Here is a 23967-nt window from a genome sequence, read left to right on the forward strand (position 1 = left end):
AAGTTGCATGAATCCCAGGCCTTAAATTTCATTTCTCTACAGCACAAAGGCTCCATGTCAGGTTTTGGCACTTCAGAGGGGGTGATCCCATCCCTGAGACCTGTTCTTGTGACCTCACTAGTGGCTCTCTTGCAGGATGGCTAAGAACTCCCGCACCAGCCTGGCCAGTGCTTCCAATGAAAACTACACCTTCTGCTGGCGGGTGTTTTGTGCCTGGGACTATCTCATTGGAAACCCAGAGGCTGCAGAAAGCAAAACAGCTGCCATCCTGAACAGCATTAGGGTAAGTGAAGGCTGTGCTATGGAGTCCCGGCAGCAAAACAGTCAGCGCCCCCTGCTGGCAGAGCCAGCACTGTTCTCTTCCATTCCAGGCTCAGGGCAACAAGAGGCAAAGAGGTAACCATGGTTGATAATGAAAGCCAAGAGCCCAAAGGATATGGGAACAAAAGCTCAAAACATCTTATTTCTGTGTATTGTTCCATTGTCCTAAAATTTTGATTTGTGTATTTTTAATAACTTACGCAATGGATTGCTAAAACCTATATGTGAATAAATACTTCTACATTATGGATATAAGCTTTTTAGTTTAGAGGTAAATGTGATCAAAATCAGAGATTTGGGTCATCTGAGTGTCATAGGCAATTAAAGGAAACCTTATTTTGGGGAGGAAATATTTCCACGATTCAAAATATCACAGCCTCTTTTCTCCATTTTTTCTTCCCAATCTCCAAATATTTTGCATAATTGACTATTATATAATTAATATTTAATCTACTGCTACCAATAGAAACTTACAGAAGAAAGTCACAGGTATTGAAGATAAGAGTTAAGATAATAGATGGGGATTGTTGTTGTTGCTGCTGTTGTTGTTGTTGCTGTTGTTGTTGCTGCTGTTGTTGTTGCTGCTGCTGTTACTGCTGTTGTTGTTAGTGGTGGTGGTAGTGGTTTGTTTTTGGTTTTAGACCCAGATGAGCTCACACTCACTATGTAGCCAAGCATGGTCCTAAAGTCTTGATCCTCCTAAGGGTTGGGATCACAGTATGAGCCATCATGCCCAGTTGATACATTATTCCTAGTGGTTATAGTTGGTTACAAGGTTAAGTCCTAATGCTATATGTATTTTTCCTTCAAGGAGGCCATACTGGAAGAGCAAGAAAAGAAAAAAAACAAAAACATGTAAGTATTCATATACCTATTCATTAATTTTTTGCCTCATTTGGTACAAAAGAATTATCAAGTTGTCCACATCTTATTTTCACAATTGTTACATAGCTACTCTTTCCTCTTGGTGCCAATCTCCTTAGTAATACGACCTGGGGGGGGGGGTCCTTGTTCTTTTTCTATAGCAGTCTTTGGGAGTGCTTCCTCCTGCAGAACCTGCTGAAACTGGATGGGAGGTCTGAGACTCGTCAGTTTCCTATTCTTTGACTTATATAATAAAGTGGCTGACTTCAGTAATAATTTCTACTTTGCAAAGTGAAGGAAACACATGAGTTAGGACTAATTTATCTAGAAACAAATCTCTGAGTCCCTGAGATACAAGGACCATCCCGTTCACTCCCAGAGCCTACAGAGATGATCTTCTGGGGGCCAGGTTTGTCATGAGAGCTTTAAACAGAGACCCAGTAGACTAGGGGGGCACTGCTGTGAAGGGGCCATGGCCCGCCCTGTCCTCCATAAGACAGGCGTGCCCACCTGCTTCATGTCCTGGATGATTTTATAAACCTTCTGTTCAGGTAAATGTGTGTCTACTGGCTACTGGGAATGATGGGAACAGGGGCAGAGCTAGGAAGAGCTGTACACAGCAGCGGGGAAGGATGGGTCCTAGCCCTCCCTTACATAAACCCCAGTGACCCAGAAAGCTAGCCCACAACCTTTTTGACCTACATTTCCTCTCCACTGAGATGACAGGATAGGTCCCATCAGGCATCTCAGAGGTCAGAAAGCAAGCCCACCATTGTCATCAGCAGCCTCTGAAAGCTCAGTTCAGATTAACATCCCTGGCAGTGGGATACAGAGTCTGTGTCTTTAGTGTATCTAATCAGATGATTTCAATGATCCCTGGAATTTGAAAAAGGTAGGCAGGCACCTTTAAGTTTATTCTAGATCCAAGAGGTCTTACGCAACAACTCATTACCGGTGAACCAAGGATGAACAAGTTTTCACATTATTCTTCCATCACCCCTAGTCCTCATTCTATTGCTCAGAGGAAGACAGAGATGTAACAAGTACTCTGGACCAGGGGGAGACACGGAGGAAGAGGAAACTCACTTGGCCACTTCACTCAAGACAGCTGTGATCATCAGGAAAGATGCCAGGGGCTTGGCCATGGGGAGCCAGACTTTGTATCCCCCTGCCACATTCCTCCTAACTGGCGCCTAGTGGGTAGTGTGATCCTGGCAATGATAACTGTGTGCTCTAGAGGCAGGAGGATGACACTGATGAACCTGGTTCTCTCAGTGTCTTCTGCCCCAGTTCAGGGTCTATAGTATTTCCCTTCTAGAGTGGGGAATAACCATGCTATCTAGCTCGTTATGTTTTCCTTTTTTATCTGGAAGATGTCATTCACCATCTCACTTAGGAACAAGTTTCTTTTTATGAAGGGCAAAATTTCGCATAAAAAGAAATATCTTGGCCTGCCCAAGATCTCCTGTAGTAGGACTTAGGAGGAGTGGTTCAATTCTGTGTGCCCCTTCAGATCATCTTTCTCCAGGCAGAGTTGTGCAAGCTTGCTGGTACCTAGGCTGACTATCCCACCTCTGCCCTGGGAAGTTCTCAATAGGGTCCTGGTCCACGCTCATGTATTCTTACCCATAGAATGAGTATGCCGTGGGAGACAGCACCCATGGACTCCCCCAGGGCTCATGATATGGGTCCACCAACTGTCATCTGAAAGATGAGGCCAGTCTTTCTCCTATCCCCATTTTTCTTTTGCTGAAAACTTTATGTGAAGCACTGTGTGTTTCACAGGACTCTTGTGTATGTGTGTGTGTGTGTGTGTGTGTGTGTGTGTGTGTGTGTAGAATAATGCATGTATTGTTTAGTGTACATGTGAATAAATATGTGTGCATAGATGCCTAAAGTATATAATGAGCATTTTTCCTCAATGCCTTCTTACCTCTATAACCATAAAGGATCTCTCACTAAATCCAAAGCTCATCAATTTGACTAGACTCGCTGGCCAGTAAGTTTCAGGGATCTGACTATCTCTACCTCTCCAAAGCCAAGTACTGGGGCTACATGTACACGCCGCTTTGCCTGACATCTTTTAAATGTTGCCTCTCAGAATCTGAGCTCAGGTCCTCATGCCTGCATGGCCAGCCCTTCAGGGCTGAATCATTTCTTGAGCTCTGTAGGACTTCAATGTTAAGCAACAAACCTCAAATTAAATATTTGCATACTAAATACATACTTCATCCTAAAACCAATGGTGGATGGTTTATTAGTTCCAAGCTGCTGCCTGGCCACATTTACAACTCTGTTGATCTCTCAGAAAGTGAGTAATTGGAGACAGAGGAAGCAAAGAGGCGCCCAGCAGGGGAAAGGCCCCGGGCCTCAAGTCCCGCCATCTGCATCCGGGTACTGCTTCTCTCTGCAGGGCGGTGACCGTCTGCCTGAGAATCATTGCCAACATCCTAGTGCTCCTCTCACTGGCTGGAAGCATCTATCTCATCTACTTTGTGGTGGACCGGTCCCAGAAGCTGGAGCAGTCGAAGAAGGAGCTGACGCTTTGGGAAAAGAATGAGGTACCCAGCTACTCGCAGCCATGTTCTCTAAAGCAGGGGCACTTTAATGGGGATGACAACCTTGCCTCCTGTATGCTTCTTTAGTGACCTAGACTGAAGTATCTCTAGAAATGAGTATAGCCTGCTAGTTCTAGAGTAGGGACCAGAGTCTTCAGCGCCAGTGCTATCAAGTCCTGGTTAAATAACTGGGAAGATCTTAATTTAAGAACTCCTCCAGGTGCCCACACTGATCCTTATGGTTCAGTTTTTCTATGCTCACATCTGTTCCTTTGCATCCGCATCCTTAGGCATGAGCTCTACCACAGAGCTGCATCAGTGACTTTATTGACCCATGTATGTGCTTCAAATCCCATTAGCTGCTTCTATCCAGCTCTTAAGTAGTTTCCAAAACCAGTCTCATAAACTGTTTGTGTACTGAACAACCCACCCATACATAAAAATTTCCAAGTAGGAGATTAGGGAGAATTTAATAATTTCTAATAATGGTGACTTTTGTCCTAAATGTTTGGCCCAATTTACCTGCCAAGATGTGAAAGACAAAAATGACTTCAAAACACCTTTCATATTACTCTGATAAAAATAACATCCATTTTGTAGATGGGCATACATCTATCCTGTGTGTGTTCACCTGTGCTCAATCATTTCCTAGAATCTGAGGTTATACCAGATAGTCTTTCTCACATCTTGTATTTTATACAAGTTATGTGGGTTAAGTAAATTTGTACCTTTTGCACATTTATAAAACGGCAGATTTTTAAACATCTGTTCAGAAATTATTTCTTAATTTAGCTCAAACATTTTATGTACCAGCTTAAACTCGCCTTTCTTCTCCCTTAAGTCCAGACAAACAAGAGCCAGGCATGGTTCTCAAGATAATTAATCCCCTGTGTACAGAGGGATATTCAATTACTTCTCTGCCTTCCCCTTTCTGATCATAATAATAGCAATTATTTCCATCTTCTAACCAAGGTCAGGGAGGTATAAATACAATGAGGTAGTGATTGGTAAATGGGACAGAAATGATACCAAAGCCCAGACGACACGTGTAAGCATCCTCCTGACCCTAACAGAGAGTTCCAGAAAGGAACAATTCCATGATGGAGTGGTGGTAGCCTGAAAAAAAGGATAACTCTAAGAGAAATTTGGGGAGGTTTCTAAACAGGGGCTCAGTGTCCCTGTTAACTGACATTCACACTGGCAGGTGGCCAAATACAAAACCAAGTGTGGTTGAGAGAGCAGAGAGGGGGGACTTGAGGGGTCTATACTCTCTCCATAGGTAAGCGTGGTAGTCTCCCTCGTCACCATGCTAGCACCGTCTGCCTTTGACCTCATCGCTGCCTTGGAGATGTACCATCCACGGACGACGCTGCGCTTCCAGTTAGCAAGGTAGAGCATCCTGGTGGGAAGAGCCCCAAGGTGGTTCACCCATCAGCCATCCACAGAGGGACTGAATCATTGCAGAGCTAAGGCATTCTGCTGCTTCTCCACATGTAGAAGAGAGCTTCCCCTAGGAGATTGCTCAGGAAAGCTGGCAGCAGTAGGAATGAAAGGCGCAGAGTCAGAGCAAGAGGGAATAGAATAGTGCCAGTAACACAGCTGGAATTATAGGTAGTGCAAAGGAGTATGCAGAGAAAGGAGCATGAGGGGCAGAGGGGCAGAGGGAAAGCAGACAGGAAATGAGCAGCAAAATGATGGAAAACATGTCTTGTTTTGATTGAATCCCCTCTGTGGTTTGACTGAGTGGTGGCATAGACCCTCACTGTGTGCCAGACATGATGGAGACAGCTCATACTCTGGTAGTAAAGCTGGATGATGGTATGGGCTGTACCAAGACACAATGGATGTCATAAACAGATGTGGCCTGAGAAGACTGTGTCCAAGGGAACATCTCAAGACTGCCTCCTTGAGAGAGCCACGTTCACGTCTAGCAAGGGCTTTGTGGGTATCTTTCTGGAAAGCTGCTTTTCTTCCCTGGGGTTCTGTATACTCCACTTCAACTCATGTGCTGATAACCATCGTATAGGAAGTATCAGAGGCATGATCAGTCACTCCCTACCCTACCCATGCTGGCTTCTCCAAGCCATCTCCTGTGACACCTCATGACACTCTCTAAATGTCACACCCCTATGAGAAGGATTAGTTCCGCTCTGGAACCAGTAAATATCTTCTGAAAAAGACAGGACAGTCAATCTTTTAGATTCTGTCATCTATGCATTCATGTCTGTCCTGACTCCAAGCTCCAAGGGAATGGCATTAAAAAAGCTACAGCTGATAGGTCAACAGAGGGCTGACTGCCAGCCCTTTATTTACTAAAAGAGGTAAGGGTGTTGTTTGGCTTGGCGACTCCAGTTCTCTGACTCCTGAAACCCTATAGCTGTAAAGATAGAAAACCATCACTAGAATGATCAAGGAGTTGACCAAAACCCCGCAGCATGGGAGACCTGGGACAAGGCTTGGGGCCCCCTCACCCTGCTGCGTTCTGTTCCACTCTGCACCAATCCCGCCTGGATGAGAAGTACCTGCCTCAGATTCTTCCTTGCCCACAGGCACTGGGGAGAATCGATTCCATTATTGCATTTGGTGTAACGGCAATCCTATTACACAGATTGGTCTCGTTTCTCATACTCAAAACTACAGAAACAGAGCCACAGAGAGATGTAACCCCAGACAAATGAGGCATAATTCTGGTAATAAGAGCAAGACATATTATTTCGGTTCCATTAACTCACTAGCAGACCATGATACCTTTCATCCAAGATGCAGTGAGAACCCAAACAAAAGCCCAGGCTCTGCCAAGAGCTAATTGGGCTCTTCCTCCATCTGCACTGACCACACACCATTGAAGGGGCTGTGACCCACATAGGCTGAGACAGACGCTGAGGTCACCTGGGATGCCAAGTAAAGGAGCCCCCTTGCAGCTCCAGAGGAAAGGCAAGCGGCAAGCGTGTCTACTTAAGAAGCTGCCTGTACATGGAGTCACCTGCGTCCCACAGAGATGGAAGAGGCCAGTGTGGATGTCTGAGTTGTCATTTCCATGGGGAAGTATTCTCCTTAAGATTCTCACTGGGATGGCGGCCACATGTGCACATCGCTGACCCAGTGAAGGATCTGCAGAGGCTGCTTCCCTTGCCCTTCTTCTTCATTTTTCTTTTTTAATGACGCGGCCATTTATTTTTGCATATATGGGTACACTATAGCAATCTTCAGACACACCAGAAGAGGGCATCAGATCCCATTACAGATGGTTGTGAGCCACCATGTGGTTGCGGGGAGTTGAACTCAGAACCTCTGGAAGAGCAGCCAGTGCTCTTAACCATTGAGCTATCTCTCCACCCAACCCCCTCCACCTTATTTCTTTAGGCAGGTTTCCCATAAGACCCAAGGCTCTATTGCTGGCAATGCCAGGATGTGTTTCCCAAATATTCCACTCTTGAACAGACATTGTGTCTATAATGATTGGCACACCCTGCAGCAAGCAGATCCCACTGCCTGGCAGCTATGGTGTAACTGTAACACTGCCTCTCTGTGCTGCTGTGGAGCCCAGCCTGTACTTCCAAGGGTGGGTGCTGGGATCTCCAAGTGGCCTGCTGGTCTTTCAGCCTCATGGAACCCCGCAGTTCCGTTCACTCATTCCTTGAATGGAGGATGTAGCACAAACTTGCTGGAAACTGGGGAATGATGCTAGGTAACAACATCACAGACCAGAAAGCATGGGCCACGCACTGTGTCACCCTACAGAACCCGTGGTCTTTCTGCTGCACTAGTGTTTCTAACAGGCTACCGTGGGATCGCCTGCTGAAGCTAGATGATTCAAGTAGTCTAAGTTTTGTTTTAATTTTTACATTATCTTTGTGTGTGTGTGTGTGCTTGCGTGCCTGTCTGTCTGTCTGTCTGTCTGTGTGATGCACGTGGAGGGCAGAGGACAACCTGTGAAAGTCAGTTTTCTCTTTCCACCATGTGGCTCCTGAGGATCAAAGGCAAAAGTCTGGCATGACCAACAAATTCCTTTACTTAGCCATCTCTAGTACCCCGTAGCCTGTGGCTTTTCAATGACAGCACAAAGGAAGTCCCATGCAGTGCCCACTGTCTTATTAGCATGTCCATGATGACCTTGAGCTCCCTGGTAGCTCTAGACTGCTGGTCCTATGTATGGTGTTCCTGTTTCTCAAGACAGCTTGTGGTTTTCAGGGTCCTGGTACTGTATCTAGGAAATCTCTACAGCTTGATCATTGCTCTTCTGGACAAAGTGAACAGCATGAACATTGAGGTGAGCATCCAGATAGGACCGACATTTGCCATCACCACTGAACGGTACCTGTCATAGCTGCCTAGACTGTATAGTACCTGCTACTACTGCCTAGACTGGATGGTCACCCAACATCAAGGCCTAGATTGCACTGCCCCTGTCCCATCACTGTCCAGACTGGACAGACTCTTGTAGTTGCTCCCCACAAAGCACCCCTATGCCAGTGTCTTCATCATCTTTGCCCTCTAGTGCTTATACTTGTGTCTCATATGTTCCAATCCTTACCACCATGGTCCTTTTAAGGTGTGGAGAGAAATTTAAGCCCCAACAGTGCTGTTATGAGAGCCTGGGCCACGTCTCTCTGGCCCATGTTACCTTATTTTCATTCCTCTATCAAGGAAGACTGCGACAGCGCTTCAAATGAGCACAGGAAGATGAGTCGGCCATAGGTTCCAAGTGTGCTCCAGTCCCAGCCCCACACTCACAGAGCAGTTTTAATATTCATTTCCACCTGCTCAGCCCTCGAGGACACCATGAGTGGGAGGGGACAGAAGGCATGAAGAGGGGCTTCCTGAGGGTGGTTTACTCAAAGAATACCATAAATAAATAAAGGGTGTATATATATATATATATATATATATATATATATATATATATATATATATATATATATATGTCAAAGAGGTCATAGAGAGCCAGGACTTTGAAATCACATAGACCTTGGCCCTGACCTTGCAAATTACCTGAAGTCTGTCTGGAGAATTAGGCTACCACCTTCTGAAGCCCGATCTCCTTGTGAATATGACTTAAAATACCCTTGAGGTTGAAAAGAAGTCACCTAGAACCGTAGAGCCATTTCTGATACTCATTAGGTGACAGTATGGTATGTTTTAGCTGGTGTCTTGTAAGTGTGGTCACCTCTAGTCAAATGGTAAGGGAAAAGGAAGGAGAGAAGAGAGGAGCAAAGAGTGGGGAAAAATTGTGACGAGAGATGGAGAAAGAGATAGGGTGGAGAGTCAGAGAGAAGTATGATCACTTGGAGAGAGAGAATGATCCCTCCAAAGCAAATGTGGCAGCTCCCTTCATTTGTCCAAGCTGGATTCTTAAAAACATATAAATTACCTATCTTCCTTCCTTCCTTCCTTCCTTCCTTCCTTCCTTCCTTCCTTCCTTCCTTCCTTCCTTCCTTCTCTTCCCCTCTCAACAGGAAGCTGCTACTAAAAACATCACAAGCCACTGGGCAGATGCTCCCACTTTCTCTGCCACCAGGACAGTGTCTGAAGAAGGGCAGTGGCCCACACCTGGGTCAGGAGTGGAGCTCAGAAGAAACACTAGCACATGGGTTGCGGAAGAGACAAGCTTTCTGACTTCTATCACGCCACACACAAAGGCCAACAAGACAGTGCCCTACATCCAGGGCCCACAAGGCCAGTGCTGGGAGACATATGTCGGCCAGGTGTTTTCCTCTGCCCTTTGAGAAGTCCCCAAAAACACTTCACCCTGGGAACGTTCTTGGGCATCACTGTCCCTTTTTCATAGAAAAAGAATATGGGATCCAGTGAGGTTTTAATTTTCTGTGCTCCAGAATTCAAAATTAATCCTAGTGATCAGAGCAAAGTTACTGTCGAGCAGTAACTAAGCAAGGTCCTTGTCAAAGGTCGTCACCAACCTCATAAGCACATCTGGCTAAGAGCTTGTTTCAGAGCCTCAGACCTTAGGGTCTTCCCAAGATTTATGTAGTAGTGTCTTTGCCTTGGATCTTGCAATCCAAACTCAAATGAGCAGACATTGTCCAAACATCCATGGTGTGATAGAAACCCCTCCCTCTGCCTCTGTGCTCTATAGAGATATAAAGGGAAAACATAAGAGGGCTCCTGACTTTGGCTCCATGGAAGGGACAGAGACAGGGAGAACCAGGAAGAGAGCTGTGGAGACGGCAGGAGGGAGGATTGTGGGGTCGGGACATGGTGACAGCAGGACCCGATGTGTTGCAGGAGATGCTGAAGCTGTCTGTCATTGACATGCTCTTCACCGTGGCCAGCATCCTCCTCATAGACTTCTTCCGGGGACTTTTTGTTCGCTACCTAAGTGACTATTGGTGTTGGGACCTTGAAAGCAAGTTTGTAAGTAAAATCCTTCCCCCAGTATTTCACTTGAGGAAGGTTCTAGAAGTAAATCCATCTCTTCCTGTTGGCTTGTCTATGAATGAGGCGGGCATGCGTCATACAGCTTTTTCTGGGGAGTCTACTTTTTGTTCATCTCAAATAGAGGGAAACAGACCCAAGAAGTGATGCCATTCAAGTCCAGCTTAGTGAACCTACAAGATTCTTGGAGTTACTTACAAAAGGATGGGTGAAGGATTATTTACAGACACATGGATGACTCAGACAGCTACTTAACTAAAATGCCAATGCCAGTATGGCTGATGTCAGCAAAGCTTGCTGCACACTTGTAGGCAGCTCCACTAAAGAGTCTTTCCTTTCCTTGTGAACTGCTTGCATAGCCTCTGGGAGGCCCTTCTGACCTTGGACATTTCCTGAGCTTTAAGTCTTGACTTTCCTAATTCTCCTGACCCGCCTTTCAGAAGGGAATGCTTCAGTCTAAGGAAATAGCTGCATAAGAGCATGACCCAGGTAGTGAGGCAGAGATACCACAAAGGGGATTCATGAGGAAAGGGGAGAGGTCATGCACCACTGAGCTCCTGACCCAGGTTTCATTACACCATTTGCTGAGAGCGAGCAAGACAGTGATGTCTGAGTATTTACAAGAGTGAAGAAGTTGGTATAAACGGCCACAATGCACTACTGTGCACAAAGGAATTTATGACTTGATTCTTAATACAAATGCTTTTCTCTAACAGCCTGAATATGGAGAATTCAAGATTGCCGAGAATGTGCTGCACCTTGTCTACAATCAAGGCATGATTTGGTAGGGTTAATGATGCATGCCAGCTTTTCTAATGTCATATGAGCTAAGGGGGCCCAGAGGGACCTATACACACAGCCATAAGCATCATCAGGATGACCCTAGCCCTAACCCTAACCCTAACCCTAACCCTAACCGTAGCCCTAACCCTAACCCTAACCCTAACCGTAGCCCTAACCCTAACCCTAACCCAACCCTTACCCTAACCCTAACCCCAATAGGGTGACGAATTCTTGAGTGAGGTTATTTTAGTAATGACTTCCTGAGGATTTTACAGAAAAGAATGACAGAGGGAGTGGCTCTTTTTTAAACTACTTTTGGTCATAGCCCTTAAAGCATCTGCATAGGGAGTGGTGGAATCCTTCAGGTGGGAAGGGGGTGAGCGAGCAGAAGACTGCTTCTTGCCAAGGTGTCAGGAACTCTGTGGTTATACTGGAGCACTTAGAGATAGGCCCATCTTGGGTGTTTCCCGTTACTCCTTTCATATGGACACTAGCCCCAGACGGAAGCCTATTCTTCATGATAGCTGGCACACCCTGAAGGGTGACCAGGATCCTGACAAGACCTTTTAGCTGGGGCACCTCCAGCCAAGCAGATCCTGTTCCTAGGAGCACCAGGACACTGGCAGGGGTCATCTTGCCATTCTTTTCTCAGTAGTGGGAGGGGACCTACCGCTTTACCTATGGGACCACAAATGGTGCTGTGGGTCCAAATAATGTTAGACAAAGAAAAAGAGGAAGCTTGGATATTCGGTACATTCAGAAAACACAACCTCCAACATCTGTCACAGCACTGCATAGGGAACCCAGTTGTATAAATTAAGTCATTGTAACCATATGTACTGTTTATTTAATATGTGCTAGATCTCTGGAATACTGAACTAAATTTTTCACTACAACTCTTTCAAGTAATTGCAGTCATCGTATGCAGTAAAAGATGATGAAGAGAGGCACGGGAGACATGTCTGCCATAAGAGAGCAAACGACTGCTCTTAAAACACTTATTAAACACTTCATTTTCCTGCCACTAAATATGAATTCCACCGGAATAGGTTCAATTGCATATCCAATACAAATTGCTTTTAAACTAAAGTGGAGGTCCTGGGTTTTGTTGTACCTTTGACATTTGTGCCATAGCTAGGTGTCCTAGCTTGTTTGAGATAACTGAGTACTCTCAGCTCATTAATTCTGCTCTTAGAAGTGTCTACATCTAGACACTGGGTCACTCTTTGGGCAATATGTGTTTGAGCAAATTGACTTGTTTCCCCAGGTTTGCCTTTCCAATCTACTAACTTGGTTATCTAGTCTTCCTTTCAGAGTTTCAGACGATTAAGTGGACTAACACATGTGAGGTGCCTGAGAGCAACAGCCAACAAAAGTTGGGGATGTTTGACCTTTGTTAATTCAGTCTGAAACTCAGTAACTTATTAACTTAGTTCTTTCCCCAGACCGGCAAAGTCTAGAGTTTATTCCAGGATCTTGTTCTCCAGTGTCTTCTTCTCCCCAGAGGAGGCCTTTCCCACCACCCACCTTCAGGGACTCATCATCCCTCTGGAATGTGCAGACTGGGTCTCATACCTCCAGAAGTTTCTTCAGTTCTTGAAGTACAGGGTGTACTCGGAATGTCTCCCACCCTTGCTCCATCATGGGGTGTCTTGTGTGCAACCCTGAATGTGAACACACAGAGACTGACTTGACCTTCTTCCATTTCAGGATGGGGGCCTTCTTCTCTCCGTGTCTTCCAGCATTCAATGTTCTCAAGCTCATTGGGCTGATGTACTTGAGGAGCTGGGCAGTGCTGACCTGCAATGTACCCCACCAGCAAGTGTTTCGAGCTTCCAGGTTGGTAGCTGGAGCTTCTGCCTTGAGCTGAGACCATGCATCCTCTGAGCATGCCTCTTCCAACTAGGGGCCTCCTACCATGATATCTATCAAACCCTCAAGTCTCTCTGATTGGTTCCCCCATGAAGTCACTGCCTATTACCCCCTCCACCTTGAAATCAGTTGTCACCCCTTTAGAACCCTTGCCAAATATCTTTTAGGTTTCTACTAATGTCTAATAATCATTTGGAAAAAATGCTCAAGTTAGGAGTATCAGATTTGGCCTTTCACAGACTCCACACAACGGTACACCCCCACCCACCCACATAAAGGCAGAACACCCCACCCCACTCCTTCCTCACAGTCCCTCCTGATTTCTACAGACCCGGTTGGGCTTGCCTGGTTCTGTCACTTATGTAGAATGTGACACAGAGAAAGCGCTCCTTTGTGTTCAGATTTCTTATTTTCCACTCAACACTGTGTTTCTCAGCTTCATGTCACTGAGAAAACACACACAACTGACCTTCTGATTTCTTTATCTCCGCCATGGCTGCTTCCAGCTCCTTATTGTCAGGGCTAACATCCTTGTACATTCTGCTAAGTGTCTTTTGTCTGGAGTGTGCCACAACGTGTAATGCTGAGTTTTAAGGCAGGCGCGCATTAGTCTCCACAGTTGCTTAAAAGATTGAATTGTTCTATAATCCTGAAAACACTTATTCTTCCCTGCCTCTAGCCATGTGGGTGGATTCAGAACACATTTTGAATCTCACGATTAGACCCCAGTTATAGTGCTCCGTCACAGCAATTATCTGTGTGTCTGCTTGTATCTGTTAGTGGCTTTCAAACATTTTTAACATGACCTGCATAGTAATCTATTTATATTTTATCCGGTGACCACACATGCTTACGTTTGTATATATGGTTTTCTATATTTACATGCGATTATTTAACCTATACATATTCATAATACACATGTGTAGGTGTTCATTAATGTATAGTTCAGGGGACAGAGACAGGGTGGGACTTCACACACCTTCTCTGTTAATTCCATTTGAGCTACTATAACAGAATACCTAAACCTGGACAGTTTACAAAGTATATGTTTTGGCTCACTTTTCTGAAGCTTAAAGTCCAGATAAGTCTAGGGTTTGCTTCTAGGATGTTCCTCAAATGCAGAGTTCTCCAGAGGAAAGAGTAGGCCTCCCTGTGTGCTACAAACACAAGGATCAAAAGAGCAAATGAGATGAGCTGAATGTATGTACCTGAACTAATTCCACTTATGAGAGTGGAGGCCTCACGGACCAAACCACCTCTCAAATATCCCACAAAAGCAACCACATGTCAGAATGAGGGTACAAACATTAGCCCCTGCCTGTTACATTCTGCACAGGTCTTCTGGTTAAGTAATTTTTCAGCAGAGAAGGAGAAAGATGAGAAAACTTACAGGCAGGATAGTTGAGCATCACTAGAACCCATAGACTACACACAGGATCTCACATGCCAAATTGGTCTGAGCCACCAGTAGGGAAGCCTGGGCAGCTGACAGCACTGATAACAACCTGGGACCCAGAGATGAGGCACTAACAGGCAGAACATTCACTTTGAGCATTAAGGAGCAGAGAAATAAACAAAACAAGAGCAAATGGGATCCAATTCAGGTCACACCCAACAGAGCCCCACCCATGGGACCTAAGAAGCAAGCTCAAGGCTGTCAGAGAAGAGGAAGGCATTAGGTCAGGACCCTGGTGGGTCCTAAAGTAGTTCTGAGATTTCTATGAGTAGAGATAACTGGGTAGAAGCCATGCACACAGGGATAGGACCACTGCCTTCTTGGTTTACGAGTGCCCAGCTGGTATTTGTAAAGTAAACTTGCTCGGGTGGAAGGTTCTCTCTGAAAGCTGATTTCTGGGTTTCTAAGCTGGGCATGCCCCTCACACACAGCACTGTGTGTGTGTGTGTGTGTGTGTGTGTGTGTGTGTGTGTGTGTGTTAGTCTGTGTATATATGCAAGTGCATGTGCATATATGTGTGCTTATGTGTAGAGGCCAGAGGTTGATAGCAGTCAGGCATCTTTCTCACTCACTCTCCACCTTATGCTTTGCCAGTCTGGCCAGGCTGACTGGCCAGTAAGCCACAGGGACTCTCCTGTCCCTGCCTCCCCATTGCTGGGATTTCAAGTATGCTTCCTGCTGCAGCCTTCTCACACAGGTGCTGGGGATCACACTCAGGTCCTTGTGTTCATGCAGCAATCGCTTTGCAAATGAGCCACCTCTCCAGGTCCCTGATAAGAGAGCAGTTCCATCCACAGATGTGACAGTGCTTCTGCCTGGTCGTGTGGATGCCCTCATTCAGACTCTGGAATGAATGCTGCTTCGTGATACTTGCTCTTTCTGCAGATCCAACAACTTCTACCTGGCAATGCTCCTGTTCATGCTGTTCCTCTGCATGCTGCCGACCATCTTTGCGATTGTCCACTACAAGCCATCTCTGAACTGTGGTCCCTTCAGGTAACACACACAGAAAAAAAAATGAAATAAGTAAACAAGCAAATGGATAAGTTAATATAACACAATACAATATTTCTAAATAATGGAAAACAACCAACAGAGCATGGTGTGGTCCATCACCCCTTTCATCCTAGTATTTGAGAGGCTGAGGCAGGAGGACTGTCAATAGTTAAAGGTCAGCCTGAGCTACTGAGTAGGACTCTGTCTCAAAACTGAAAACATACTTGTATACAATATATACAGGCTGAGTAGGTTGTAGTAATGCATTTAGAAATGTATGTATAATATAAATATGCATGTGCATACAAGTATGCATGTTCTATCAGTTGATGCAAAAAGAGATCAGGAGTTTGAAAGAGGGCAAGTGGGTGGATCTAAAGAAGGGTTTAGAGGTAGAAAAGAAAAGGAGGGGAAAGGAGCAGATGGTTGTACAGAAATCCATGTGACTGAAGCCAGGCTTTATGTGAAGACAGTCCATGCCAGCTTTCAGCCTGGAGTATCTTGCTGTAGCCATACACATCTCAACGGCCATCTCCATCTTTGCCTAAGCTGGTTTTGAGTCAGGAACCATTGGAGGTGTCTTCATTTATTTACTTGCTAAAAAGCCAGTGCGCTCACAGTGCGATCAGTGGCCTCACCTCCAGACCTACCAGGTAACCAGATCACTACTCTCATAATTTTAGGAGTGTTCGGTATCTTGGTCATTTGCAGATTGGCCTCCAGCTTTTGTAGCCGCTTTTGGAGATCCACCTCTAGACACCCAAACATTTTTGATAGACCTTGAAACATTCTCCTGGCCAAAAGCAGTCCAATCTGGAATTATCTTTTTCTTTTTTCATAGTGGACAAGAGAAGATTTATGACATTGTGTCTGAGACGATAGAGAATGACTTCCCCACGTGGTTTCATGCTGTAGTTGGACATATCAGCAGCCCCGTGGTGATACTTCCAGCTGTGCTGCTCCTGTTGTGAGTGCTACTCCTCCCAGCCCCTAGGGGGCATCACATCTTCAACCTACAGAGTCTGTCATAACTCCCAGACTTGAGGGGACACTATTCCCCACAGCCTCCAGGGGGTGCCACACCTCTCAGCCTTCTAGGACAGCTGTGTGTGTAGCCACCTGGTCACACTGATGTCCAATAATGAAATCAAAGTAGTCCATTCAGAAAGCACTTACAAGGGTTGGTGATCGAAACATTGATCCTGAGCCACACTTCAGAGTAGCACATGCCACCGTGTCACGGAGGGATGACTGCACAGCTCCCGAGTCAACCACATCATCTGGAAGTTTACTGTGGCCACTCTAACAAGTCTGGCCACTATTAATACCAGTAAGAGTATTCTGCAGAAGTATAGATAATTTTGAAATGCCATAATTCAGCTGAGTAGCTTATGTTTATTAGGTCTTTCAGAGAGAAGGGAAACCAGTAGCCACAGCTTGATTGGCTGCAAGGTGCCTGCTGGTCTTGGTGCCTTATAGTTATTGTCAGGGTGCAGAATCTGAAGCAATAGGTGTCAGCTGCAGGAAACAAAAGGAAAAAAAAATGAAGCTGTGCTTTCCCAGGGACCACAGGCAGTGAGAAAGAAGGCAGATGTATTTTTGTTCAAGATTCAGAAGTTAGTGAGTATACTTCTAGCCGGGAAACCCTCACTTCCGCTGCTCCCTAAGCAGGGCTGGGAAGCTACAGAAGCAGTTTAAAGAACCCCGCTTACTATCCCATGTCCTTCCATGCCAGCATGCTCATCTACTACCTTCAGAGCATCGCGAGATCACTCAAGCTCAGCAGCCAGCAACTCAGGATGCAGATCCAAAACGCAAGTATCATCTGAACTCAGCTCTCATCCATGCCAACATCAGCCCTGGCCAGATACCTACACCTTCTCCAGCATGAGAGTCCAAAGCAGCTCCAACCCTCAGGTTACAGGGCACATGCACTGTGGTACAAAGTGACCACCCTCCAAGTTATTTCTGAGAATAGCCAGTGGTCACTTGCTTTTGCTGGGAGCAAGCCTGCTGCTCACTTGCACCCTCTTTGCATGGCACCTCTGTAGACTTTAACAGACTGGTGAAGAGCCACCCCCACATGGATCAACTGAGCCCCTAGTACTGTTTGAACCCCAAGCACTCTGCTCTCTTCTTTCCTATTCTTTAGATTTGTGTCTGGCATAGACTCCTTCCCACTTGGAGTACACACCTCTCCTAAAGTAACCAGATTGAGGTAGATACCCCCTGGCCTTCCGCTTCTCTGTTTCCTGCTCCCTCAAGGTCAGGAGGAGGCCAGGGACGTATCCAAAGTACCAAACTCTCTGGGTCGTGTGTATCCTGAAAGTCATACTTCCTTAAGTGAGGCCTCCTGCTCACCTCCTGTCTCTCATCATCACTGAAAAACAAACCCATGTACCCTTTTCTCTAGGGAAAGAAAACAACTGCTCCCATACATACAAATTTATGTAAAGGGGTAACAGCCTGGCTTCGTGAAACGTCAAGTTAGGAATCCATTTCCAGTTGCAGGGCATTTTGTCCATGGATATCTCCCTAGTGGCTCATTTGTATTTTCTTTGTGACTCAAACCATTTCAGGCTGAGCCTCCCTAATCTAAAGATCTGAACTGCTTCAGGGCCTGAAAGTCCTGGAGTGTCAACATGAGGCCGAGTGTAAAATTCCATAACAGGAAACTCTTTCATGTACAAAACTGTCAAAAATAATATCCTATAAAGTCACCTCCAGGATGAATGTGCTCAGTACACGTAAAGCAAAATGAATCTCAACTGAGACTTGGGCCTCATCCCTAAAATAACCAGAATATGAAACTCTGCAGGTCCCAACTCCTTCAGCTACAGGATACTGTTGGCCTTAGCAGAGTCTCACATATGCATGAACTAATTGTCCTTCCAGGAAACCCATCAGGCATAAAACCTTGGCTTTTCCATGTCTACATTTATTCACTCAAATAAAAGGTCTCGTCTCTATGTCCTGAGCATTCTGTCCTCAGTGGTACTATTGTGTTCAGAGTATGACTAATAGCACATAAGTCTTTTTCTCTCTCTGCAAAATAAAATAGTAACTGCTTCCTCTTAAACCTAAAGCAAACTGGTTGCCATTCCTATTTTCCAGGCAAGATCTGAAGATAAGAAAAAGGTGGCCCAAATGGTAGAGGGTAAGTGAGTCTTAAAAGACAAATGTCTGCTCTCTAAGTTGGTGAGCATTTACAGAAGGGGCCTCATAACCAGTTCTGTATTTTCTCAAGTCGCTGGGCACACGAAAGTAAAACCAGGGCCAGCCACTGCTCTAATGCCTTGATGTAATCATGTACAGGCCTATAACTAACCCCCAAGTCTCGGTTATCAGACAGGGGCTTTGAAACGGGAGAGAAAACTCAGTGTGGTAAGATGGAAAATGTTGAAGCACCTGCTTGTCTAACCACTTGTGTCTGTCCTCTCAGGTACCCATCTCTTCCCACATGAGCCCATCTCCCAGGCCTCTGCCCAGGCTCCCACATTCCTAAGCTCTGTCTTCTCTGACCTGCGGCCCTAGCCATCCCTAGCGATGCCAGGCAGGCAGGCTCAGCCCCTGAAGCAGATTCAAGTAAAAATTCAAAGCCAAAGACTCTGCAAGGTTAAACCTTTCCCCGCCCCCCAGTTCTCCAAATTCAGACCCATCCAGGGAAGAGCAAGCTATGCCCCAGAAGGAAGGCGAGTGTGGGAAACAGATATCTGGCATGGCTAGAAGGACAGATTTGGGGGTGGAATGACAGGTTCAGCTCAAAAAGAGCCAGTAACTCTGCCCCCTTGAGACCACTGAGAGTGCGCTGAGACTCAGTGCACTGATGCTCAGTTGGTACCACTGACCTGACTCAGCCCACGCTACCTACCAGAGCATGACGGAGAAGGGAACTCAAACGTCCGCATGAACTAGTTCCTGTGACTGTTTTAAGGGAATCTGTCTAGAATAGAACTCTTCTCCTCTCAGAGACTCAAGCCCAAGGGTCACTGTCCATGTGGAGGAGTCACCAGGTCACATATAAGATGACTGTGCTTTGTGCTGTGAAACCCACTGTCACTGTTAGAAATGAAGTGTCCATTGAGAATACTGCAGTAATCCAGGCAGAGCCACCCCCTCATACAACCAGGACCCACACACACTTTCTCCAACAGCCTTCCTGGCCTTGGAAGGTATCAGATTGTACCCTGTAGTCTTGGGGTACAACACTGGGCTCCTCCATTCCTTGCCTGGATACTATGCTTTGAATGGTCAAATGTGTATTGCCAAGGGTCCACTGTGTTTGTAGGTGTATGTAGCTGATGACTATACACTCAGTTGCTGTCAAATTCCCTTAGCTAAATTAGCTTTGTGCCAGCCAGTGTTCTCTTGCAATGATAAATACATCCCATTCTTATAAGGATGGAAAGGTTTGTTTTGGCTCACGGTTTCAGGTTCCAAGCTGTGTCCCATTGGCCCCATTGCTTAGGAGGGGGCACACCACCCTGCCATAATGTGCCAAGCAAACCTATTCACCTCACAGTCCAAAGCAGAAAGGGGTCTCACAATCCCCTTAGAGCACATGACCCCTATGGCCTGAGGTCTTAGCACCAGGCTGTAGTCTTAAAGGCTTTTCCCAAGAGTGCCAGATAAGGGACCAAGTCTGAGCATGTGCCATGTGGGGACTTTAAGGTTCAATGCACAGCAAACCTGGGCATGTCACCTGCTCTTTCCTCTGCCCACAGCTCGAATCCAGACTCACGAGGAAAGCAGCAAGAGGCTTCTAAAGGACGGCGACCTCATCAGCCAGCTGTCCTCAGCATATATGGCAACATCCCCAAACAATGGCCATATGCGTAACTTCGACTCTCTGAGTAGCAAGAGCCTCAGGATGGAGGTGATCACAAGGTCCCTGCCCCAGAGTCCTGGACAAGGGTCTAGGGGCCCCTGCTCTCCTCTTCCAGATGGATCTAGGTCAAGGCCAGAGCAGGACACCAACAGGTGAGGGTGAACTCTGTCACAAAAGGAGAACAGGCTTCTTGAATGTGATGCCAGTGGTGGGCCAGAACCATCAGGAGGCTGAGGCCATTAAATTCCAGGACTGCCCACTGAAGGAGTGGGAAGGCAGGGAGTGCCGGGACCTGGGCATATGGAAGTGGTGTGGGGGAGCAGAGCTCAAGAGTTTTGAAACCTACATTATCATATTGTCTATAAGCACACACTCCTCACAGCCTAATATACATATTTCTGTAGCCTGGAAAAGTAAGATGTCACTTAGCAGTTCATGTCCCAAGTCAGCATTTTAGGGTGCAGAAGCGAGGTACAGCTCCCCAGGACACCCTGAATAGCCTGGGGGAATTCCTCAAGACTTTTAAAAACATGACTCAGGCTAAACTTGGATCTGATTCATCCAGGGATGAGGATGAGGACTAGGCAGTTTAGGAAGTAGAGCTGAGGTTGGTAAAGGCATTTTAATTCGGGCTTTAGCAGGAGGGGTAAGTGAAAGAGAGGTACACTCAGAAGGAAAATCGAGGTGCACTGGAGAGCGCGGGCGAGCTTAACAGTCACAGCTCATGGTTTCTGTGCTCTCGTCGTTGTTGTTTGTTTGTTTACAATAGTCATACAAAAGACGTCGGTGGGGTTGAAGTTATTATGTGCAAAGGCTTATTAAGAAACTTAAATGAGACCCTGCAGAGCACCTGACAGGATTACAGTGTATAAGGTAAAAACATAGATCTCAGTGATAGATCATAGAAGGTCGGGATACTGTCACTGGAAACAGAAGGAGCAGTCTTGTTTGAGATACTCAGGCCTTGTCTAGGGAAGGAGTAAAACTCTACATTCACACACATTCAGGCCTTAACCCTGGTCCCTTAGTACACATAGAGTATCTACGGATGAGAGGAATATGAGCCCCATGTCCCAGCCGTCATAGCCAGTGTTCAGAGTTCTGGGATTCCTGCTTCTCCGCTAGTGGTAGGCTCCACTATACCCTGGGCGATGGGCTCCTTCCTCGCCCTGGGTCCCAGAGCTTCCCTATCTTTGTATCTGGCCTCATTCCACTGTCGGTCTGCAAATGGCAAATGGTCTCCACTTCACACACAGACTGATAAGTTATTGGCAAGACCCGCAATGTGTTACGTATATGGGCCAGGTGCTTCAATTTCAACTTCCAGGAAGCAGGAGAACCCAGATTCCTTTACTCTTCAAACAGCACCCAGTGGAATGAGGAGATAGAATTATGTCCATCATTTGTAGTGCAGTGGACACATAGAGATAGATATAATTTTTCTTTTTCCTTCCTGCAAATTATCATAGAACTGGAGAATTTGTTTTATGCAAGTTGTCTTCACATCCTTGGAGCACCTTGACAAGTAGGGAGGAATCTAAGTCTTTCTTGGGAGGTCACTGGGGGCTGGGGCCAAAGCACAGTCACTGGCCCTTTGACAGGTATAGTTCACCAAGTGGACACTTGAGGGAGTGCCTGAGAAGCTGGAGAGCAGGTTAGCCCACTAGAACAGTATTCCTAACATGCATTCCACAAACATTAGCCCCATAAAAATGTTCCTAACAGAGCCAGTGCTCTGTGATGACATTTGTTAATGAGGCCTTTAGGTGTATCCTCCTGGAGAGTGGCATCACTTATCATATCAGGGCTCTGAGATGTTCAGTGTGTGGCCCTGCTCCCTGAGTGCGTCTATGCATACAGCCCACAAATCACGTACAGACACTTTGGAATTCCTGGGGATGTGGAGGGATACAGAGGCCATAGCTACTTAACCATGTCTGTCTTACAGGCATCCACATGGGCCATGTTCCAGCACAAGCAACCTCCACAAGAACAGATCCTGCTCGTCTGTGACACAGACACAGCCCCTCAAAGATGTCCGCTCAGAGCCTCTTTCCCGTAAAGACTTTCAGCCAATCAGTCCTCCTTTCTGTGGATCTGGGGTCTCTGCCTTGATGACACATGACCACAGTCCCCGTGCTCCTAGATACTATGTCGTTAACGAACGTGACCCTCACAAAAAGACCCACCCAGCTTTCTGGCCAGAAAGACATTTCAAGATAGATGCTTTAGGTGACATTGTAGAGCTGTACCCCAGGAATATGCAGCGGTACATGTCCTGGGTTCCCCACCAGCCTTGCTCTCCACAGCTGAGTGAAGAAGAGGAGGAGATGCTGAGGAGAGATTTGGTCCAGTGGTCAATCCCTGCTAGCTCCCTGACAGACCTCCCTCGGTCTTCTTGTTTTTACACTGGTGACAGATCAGAAAATAACACCAGAGATCCTAAATACCAGCGAAGGGTGTACTACAGATCTGGGGATAATAGTTTTGAAGACCAGCTTGAGAGGCCCACATTTGTACACAGAAAGCCACGATCCAGGAACGGCCAATACCCACAGCATGCTCTGAAGGCCAGAGTCAAGGCCAAGTTCGAGCCGTCCTTCACAGAATCTGATTCTGTGTCAGCAGCATCCAGCAGTGACCAGCAAAACAGCAACAATGACCAATACCTGCATGTCATGTCCAGCCAGGGCAGATTCCCAAGGTCTGCCAGCCAGCTGGGCAGGAGGAAGGCCAAGTCCAGGCAGGTACTGCCCACAGAGCTAAATGATCTAATTTGTTCAAATGTCTAGGCGGTTCAAATGTTCCATGTCCCTACCTAAAGACTGGATCTCTTTGGAAGTATTGAGGGCACATGGTCCCACCCTTTCTGGAAGAGAGGATCTATCTGTGAGGTGTTAAGAGATCTGTGGGGATTCTTTAGGCTTATGGATCGATGCTGTCTGAGGGCTGTAATTTTCTATTCAAAGCAATGAGGTGTGCATGGCCATTCTCAGTGTTTCTTTATGTCTAGCATATATTTACCATATCAGGCTGTCATTTCAAGAAAATGCCAGGCCTTTGATTCCATTCAGGGTGTTCATGCTCACCTGCAAGCCAGATATCTCATCGGGACTGCAAAAATACTCATCACTGTTTTTATCGTTAATAATATGAGTGAGTGCTTTGCACTATGGTCTTTTGACATACACATATCAGCACTCCATAGTGAGCACCCAAAATCAGGTGACTACCCTTGAAGTATTCAGAGTACATAGTTTATGAGGACAATTGGTTTAGTAGTGGCCAGTGTCATATACTGCAAACTTATTTAACTCTGTATTACTCAGTCATAGTACAGATTAGAAATGATCCCAAGTTTAAAGCTGAGGTTTCCTGGTTCACTGGGAAGGATGGGAATTGAGACTTGGTACCATGCTCAGCTGGAACTGAGGTTCAAACGTCTCCAAGACCACCTGTCTTTCTTACCTCTCAGCTCTGATTTTGCATTTGCTGGTCTTGTTTTCCCCCAATGCCAAAAGACTTCAGTTCAGGTAGGAGGTGAAGAATTCACAGTTGCAGAGATGCCAGGCCTGTAGCCTCCACCTAACAAACCCACAAAAAAGAGCAAGGCCGACATTACCTGCTTCCCACTGTGTCTTCTCACAAGGAGTTGTTCTTTGGCTCCCCTGACAGGCCCTGTGAAGGGCAGCTGTGTGTGCTCCACCCCACGGTAGCCAGCTTGGTGCCTTGACACCTATTTTCATATTGCTTTTTAAAGGTTCTGACATGTAATATTTCTGTCTCCTCTACTATACTCTGAATATCTGGGACAAAAGTGGCACCATGGTTCTACATTCCCAGGAACTGACACACATCAGATATCACATGTGTGTTTCCTGTCACTGCTGTCAATT

At 46.1% G+C, this 23967-nt stretch overlaps 1 protein-coding gene across 3 annotated transcripts in view; it reads left to right on the plus strand.

The window, feature by feature from the left end:
• Tmc3 (transmembrane channel like 3) overlaps positions 1 to 22863 on the plus strand; it is a 39416-nt gene extending 16553 nt beyond the window's left edge. The window contains exons 8-23 of one of the 3 annotated variants that reach the window (XM_021215134.2): positions 136 to 283; positions 1133 to 1176; positions 3599 to 3746; positions 5023 to 5132; positions 7935 to 8013; positions 9200 to 9448; positions 9987 to 10115; positions 10853 to 10920; positions 12630 to 12758; positions 15133 to 15243; positions 16085 to 16210; positions 16979 to 17057; positions 18358 to 18398; positions 18770 to 18858; positions 19968 to 20223; positions 22020 to 22863. In XM_021215134.2, the coding sequence (XP_021070793.1) occupies positions 136 to 283; positions 1133 to 1176; positions 3599 to 3746; positions 5023 to 5132; positions 7935 to 8013; positions 9200 to 9448; positions 9987 to 10115; positions 10853 to 10920; positions 12630 to 12758; positions 15133 to 15243; positions 16085 to 16210; positions 16979 to 17057; positions 18358 to 18398; positions 18770 to 18858; positions 19968 to 20223; positions 22020 to 22863 (2650 nt within the window). Of the gene's footprint in view, positions 1 to 135; positions 284 to 1132; positions 1177 to 3598; positions 3747 to 5022; positions 5133 to 7934; positions 8014 to 9199; positions 9449 to 9986; positions 10116 to 10852; positions 10921 to 12629; positions 12759 to 15132; positions 15244 to 16084; positions 16211 to 16978; positions 18337 to 18357; positions 18401 to 18769; positions 18859 to 19967; positions 20224 to 22019 lie in introns of those variants that run through there. The other 2 variants (XM_021215145.2, XM_021215153.1) reach the window with 2 other exon arrangements.
• Positions 22864 to 23967: the final 1104 nt, after the last annotated feature.

The sequence above is a fragment of the Mus pahari genome, chromosome 1 (assembly GCF_900095145.1).
Source record: "Mus pahari chromosome 1, PAHARI_EIJ_v1.1, whole genome shotgun sequence".
Taxonomy (NCBI): domain Eukaryota; kingdom Metazoa; phylum Chordata; class Mammalia; order Rodentia; family Muridae; genus Mus; species Mus pahari.